The sequence below is a fragment of the Kryptolebias marmoratus genome, linkage group LG2 (genome assembly GCF_001649575.2).
Source record: "Kryptolebias marmoratus isolate JLee-2015 linkage group LG2, ASM164957v2, whole genome shotgun sequence".
NCBI classification, from domain to species: domain Eukaryota; kingdom Metazoa; phylum Chordata; class Actinopteri; order Cyprinodontiformes; family Rivulidae; genus Kryptolebias; species Kryptolebias marmoratus.
Window position 1 is genome coordinate 35,346,552 of NC_051431.1, and position 5,827 is coordinate 35,352,378.

General features: G+C 42.7%; 1 protein-coding gene across 2 annotated transcripts in view; it reads left to right on the forward strand.

Moving 5' to 3' along the window:
- adgra1a (adhesion G protein-coupled receptor A1a) overlaps positions 1-5,827 on the forward strand; it is an 89,687-nt gene that overhangs the window by 56,241 nt on the left and 27,619 nt on the right. Inside the window, exon 3 of one of the 2 annotated variants that reach the window (XM_017438404.3) lies at positions 4,565-4,688. The exons of the other annotated variant lie outside the window; for it this stretch is intronic. Within the exon in view, the coding sequence (XP_017293893.1) occupies positions 4,565-4,688 (124 nt within the window). The remainder of the gene's footprint in view (positions 1-4,564; positions 4,689-5,827) is intronic. 2 annotated transcript variants of the gene reach the window in all.

The window sequence follows — 5,827 nt, forward strand, 5'->3', positions numbered from 1 at the left end:
GGAAGACGATGGATGGATGGATGGATGGATGGATGGATGGATGGATGGATGGATGGATGGATGGATGGATGGATGGATGGATGGATGGATGGATGGATGGATGGTTCTATGTTGGGATCTTAAGATACAACAACACTATCTTAAACAGTCTGTTTCTAATCTGGGGATGTTTTTGGACTTTGATTTTAAATTTAATAAGCAGATCAACTCTGTCTTAAAGAAGAGTTTCTTCCAATTGAGGCAGATAGCTAAACTTAAGCCTGTCTTAACCAGACCTGACCTTCAAAAAGTAGTTCATGCCTTCATTACAACCAGACTTGATTATTGTAATACTTTTTTTTTTTTAGGGTTGGTCAGGTCTCCTTTTCTTGTATGCCACTTGTTCAAAATGCTGCAGCACGGCTTTTAACAGGAACTCGTAGATGGGGGGGCACATTTCACCAGTTTTATTCTCCCTTCAATGGCTTCCTGTGTGTCATAGAATAGATTTTAAAATTATTTTGAAGACTTACAAATGCAAACATGGACTTGCACCATTATATCTCTCTGACATGCTTCAGCCTTATGTTCCTTCCCAGCCACTGAGATCATCTGATCAGCTGCTATTGGTTGTCCCAAAAACCAGGATGAAGCTCAGAGGAGATAGGGCTATTTTGGCTGTGGTATCTAAACTTTGGAACAATCAGCCCTCTAACATTAGACAGGCATCTTTGCTTCTTCTTTTCAAATCTCTTTTAAAAACACGTGTTTTCACTGGCTTTTAATACAGCTTGCTCAACTTGTTTTCTGTTTACTGTTAATACACTGCCTGGCCAAAAAAAAAAAAATCACCACCTGGATTAAACTAAGCAAATAGGTACAAGCCTCTTATTGAATAACTACTGCATGGGCGATTATGTTTCAGCTGGTAACAAGTTATTTAACCCCAACTGGTGCAATGAGTTGCTTCTCATTTCTTAAACAACCATATCAAAAGACCGTCCCTGCTTTACTGAGCCTGTCCTTTTAATGGACAATTAAGAGCACGATGGTTCCTCTCTCCACAGTAGAAACACAGGTGATCTCTGAACCGTTTCTCTCTCTCTCCTCAGTGGAGAGCATAGTCTTTCCCAATTGCATGGGTTCTTCAATCCGAGTGGCTAATTGTTCCAAAGCCTTGAGGGTCCTGGGAGGATCACACGTAGCTAGCTCATCCTTAATCTCCTCTGACAGACCTGGTAAAAAACATCAAACAGGGCTTCCTTATCCCACACACAGCTGGACTTCAAGGCATGGAAATTGATTATATAGTCAGTCACAGGTCGGGAGCCCTGCTTAAGTGAAAATGATTTCCTAGCAGCCTCCCTCTCTGGACGAACTGGATAAAACACCCTCTTCATCTCATCAGAAAAATCACAAAATGAGTCACAACTACCCGAATCATTCTCCCACTCAGAAGTCCCCTGTTGCTTTGCCTTGCCAGATAGTAGAGAGATGGGGTAGACCACCGTAGAACGTTCAGAAAGGAAGGCAGAAGGCTGGAGTTCAAAAAGCAGTGAGCACTGGGTCAGAAAGGGCCTGCATTGTTCAGGATCCCCATCAAAACACTCAGGAGGAGGAATCTTAGGTTCACTGTGAACACTTGCTGTAGGCAAGACAGAAGGCGAAGCAGGCTGTATGACAGGGGCACTGGCTTGAGTTTGAGAGGCCCTAAGAATAGAGAGTCCCTGTAAAATCTCCTAAACACTTCTTTCTAGGCCAGTAATCAAAGTTTCTACCTTTGAACACCAATCTTAATTTGGCTGTGGGTTAATTCTAGCGAGATCGTACTGTAATGCTTGGAGGAAAAAGAGACAGAACCCAACACGCAGCCAAGACAAGGACTAAATGACAAAATGTTTAATAAAGTTCAAAAAGAGATGGTGTCTGGAGTGGCCCAGCCTTGTCCAGGGCTCGGGGTCTCTCTAGACCCAAGAATCCTGCTGCTGCAGGGCTGAATGAGGGGCCTTGAGGTCCTGGGGAAGTTCTCTGGAAGCAGAGCCTCTTGTATCCACCATCCAATAATTTGTGGTCCATAGGAAGTCCAGGATCATACACAGAAGGTCTCTCAGGCAGCGGGGACACATAATCCAGTCAGCTTTAACAGAGTCAGAGTCAGGCAAGGTTCGGCAACAGGAGATCCAAAACTACTCACGGACCGGTACGGGCAAGGCAAAAGAGTGGTCGAGGATAGGCAGGGTCAAAAGGCTGGCAAACACTTGGACACTAGGAAGCCTTGAAAGCTGTAATAAGGCAGACGATCTTGCACTGAGCAGGTGAAGAGCACGTGTTTAAATAGAGAGCAGCACAGGTGGTGGAAATGAATAATCAGCAGGGAAGGGAGGGAGAGTGGGTGGAAAGACCAAGGCAGAACTAAACTCATAACATTACCCCCTCCTCAAGGGGCAGCCCTCCACGTCCCTCTGGGTTGCTCAGGGTGCTGGCGATGGAAGCTGCGGATGAGGGCCTTATCCAGGATCAGACGAGAGGGTATCCAGGACCTCTCCTCATAGCCGCCCAGTCCACAAGGTATTGCACGCCACGGCCCCAACATCGGGAACGCAGTAGGCAACTCACAGTAAAGGCGGGAGCCCCATCAATGACACGGGCAGGAGGAGGGGGTCTAGAAGGAGGGCAAAACCTGGATGACAGAACAAGTTTAGGTTTGGAGACATAGAAGGATGGGTGGACACGCAATGACTGGGTCAGTTTAAGAAGGACCTCACGGACATGTTTGACATGGGAAGACAAATCCTTGGAAAAAATTAAGATATCGTCTACGTAGACAAACACAGATCTGTTGAGCACGTCTCTTTAAACATCATTAACCAATGCCTGAAAGACGGCGGGGGCATTAGTAAGGCCAAAGGGCATGACCAGATACTTGTAATGCACTGAGGGGGTGTTGAATGCAGTCTTCCATTCGTCTCCCTCTCTTATACGGACCAGATGGCAGGCATTCCATAGATCTAACTTTGTGAACACAGCGCTTCCTTAAAGAAGCTCAAAACCTGATGTCATAAGGGGTAGAGGATACCTGTTCTAAATGGTGATAGCATTTAGGCCACGATAATTGATGCATAGTCTAAGAGACCCATCCATCTTGCCTACGAAGAAAAATCCTGCACCCGCCGGGTATGAGGATTTTGTAATGAGACCAGCTTTCAGGGCGTCAGAAATATACTTCTCCATTGCCTCCATCTCCGGGCCAGAAATGGAATAAAGCTGCTCCAAAACACCTGATTTGATTCAATGGGTGATTAACAGGCTTCTGCAGAACATGAAAAAGTCATTTAACCACTAAATCAGCAATCACTGATTTTTTGAAAGAATTTTTTTTTTTTTTTAAATTTCGGCAAAAATCAATATTTTCACTTTTCCTGCACTCCTGACTTTCCTCTCCTCCCTCTGTCTCCTGGAACATTTCCCTCCTCGTGGTCTTTGACTAACAGTAGCACAATTTCTGCCAGTAATTGCGCTGCATAGGTGGACAACAACGGTGGTGGTCTTTGTTAACCTGGGCCTCCAACCGATCTGGTATGGTGTTGCTTGGATGAACTCTCATGTTAGTTTTGTCAAAAGTATTTTACGCCAGATGCCCTTCCTGACACAACCCTCACTATTTACCCGGGGTTGGGACTGGCACAAGACGTACAGTGGCTTGTACTTCCTAGTGGCTGGTTTAAGGGGCCATCCTCAAACTGTTCCCACAAAGTTTAAAGCATGAAATTGCCCAAAATGACTTGGTATGCTGAAGCATCAAAAGTTCCTTTAACTAGAACTAAGTGGCAAAGTCCAACTTCTGAAAAACAACCCCACACCACAATCCCCCTCTACCAAACTTTATACTGGAAGCCCCTAAACCCAGACAAGTCCATCAAATCGCCAGACAGAAACACGATTTGTCACTCCAGAGAACACATCTCCACTGCTCTAGAGTCCAGTGGTGACATGCATTACAGGACTGCATCTGACACTTTGCATTGCACTTGGTGATGTAAGGCGTAGATGCAGCTGCTCACTTTGTGTCCGAGTTGCTGTCGCTGCCAGTCGTTTCCATTTAGTTATAATACCACTAACAGTTGACTGTGGAATATTTAGTAGTAGAGGAATTTTCACAATTGGACCTATTGCACAAGTGGCATCCTATCATGGTACCACACTGGAATTCACTGAGCTTCTTCATTCTTTCACAAATGATTGTACAAGCAGTCTGCATGTCTACATCCTTGATTTTATACACTTGTGGCCATGGAAGTGATTGAAACACCTGTATTCAATGTTTTGGATGGGTGAGTGTTACTTTTGGCAATTTAGTTTAACTACAACTTAAAAATGGTTTCTGTAAAATCAGATTACAGAAAGCATAACTAAAGTGATTTTTTTGTTGCTCTTTTTGCTCAGTCCTACAGTGTTTACCTTTTAAAATCCATTACTGAATACTGTGTTAATTTCTAAAAATACCTGTTACTGAAACAGCTTTGTTTAAAAGATAGGTAAGGAACTGCTCACCTTCATAATATTTGACTGTATTTGTTGTTTTCAGAGTCATCCACATCAGCAGGAATGGCTGGCACACACTCCTCAACTTCCTGTTTCACACAGGTCTTACGTTTGGGGTTTTTGCTGGAGGCATCAATCAGATCAACATTGCATTTGGTTGTCAGATTGTAAGTGTGGATTATCTTGCTCTTTTATTACACTATTTTTTATGTTCTGTACAGTAATAGTGGCTTTGAGAGAGCTGAAAGGCTCAATGATTATTACCATTATGTTGTCAGTAATGTTGGGATTTGGGATTTTGACACAGAAACTGTCAAAAACAAGTCATTAACATTTTAAATCAGAGAAATGAACCACCAGAGTGTTTTATGATAGTGTTTAAGTAAAAGAAAACATGAAAGTTATTTTTTTCAATATTTCATTTAATTTCCCCTTTAAAATGCTAATTTGTCATACAGGACTGTCTGATAATTATTTTTGTGAGAATTTCAATACCTTCGGTCAAGTGGTTTATGAGATATTTCTAAGAGCAATACATTTTGACAAGATTTTAATCATTTCCCATTTAAATCCAATGAGGTGTTTTTTGGGGTCGTTTTGGGCAAATATGTGGTGGACAGCTTTAATTTGTGATTAGCATTTGTTACAAGTTAGAGATTGCTCTTTCAGCTTAACATGTCATAATATGGCTGAGGTATAGTTATTTTTTTAAATTAGTTTTGACAGCCATATTGAGTATTTGATTAGCATTTTAAGGATTTCTCTCAGCTACTATCACACCAAATTCCAGCTCATTTTTTTTCTGCTCCTGGTGGAAGGTGGACGTGTTTCTTTCTCTCTGTCTCTCTGTCTCCTGAACTGCCCCCCCTCTGCCCTGCTTTCTTTTTCAAAGCCTCTTTTTACATATTTTCCAAAAATTTAAGGAATATGGATCTGATCAGCTGGTTTCTCAACGCAATTGATACAATTTTCTCGACTGGGTGAAGGAGAGTCGTCTCGGGATACAATGGATTCCTGGCAGGAGTGGAAGACTGTGTACCTACCGACGTGGAGGTTCCTTATATATTTGGGTTTTTGATAACAGGACTTCTGCTCTTTGGACCAGGCAGTTACCTGGATTATCGTCAAATTCGTTGATGGGTTCACGGATCGACCAGCACTCAGAGTGTAAACAGGAGCAAAATTGCAAACTACTCCAAACTGGCTGATATTCCATCATCAAAGACAATGGCCTCTGGACTAAATGCAATTTCTGGACTCAGAATATGGAAAAGGTTAAAATCTTGGAGAAGCTGCTTGTTTCGGA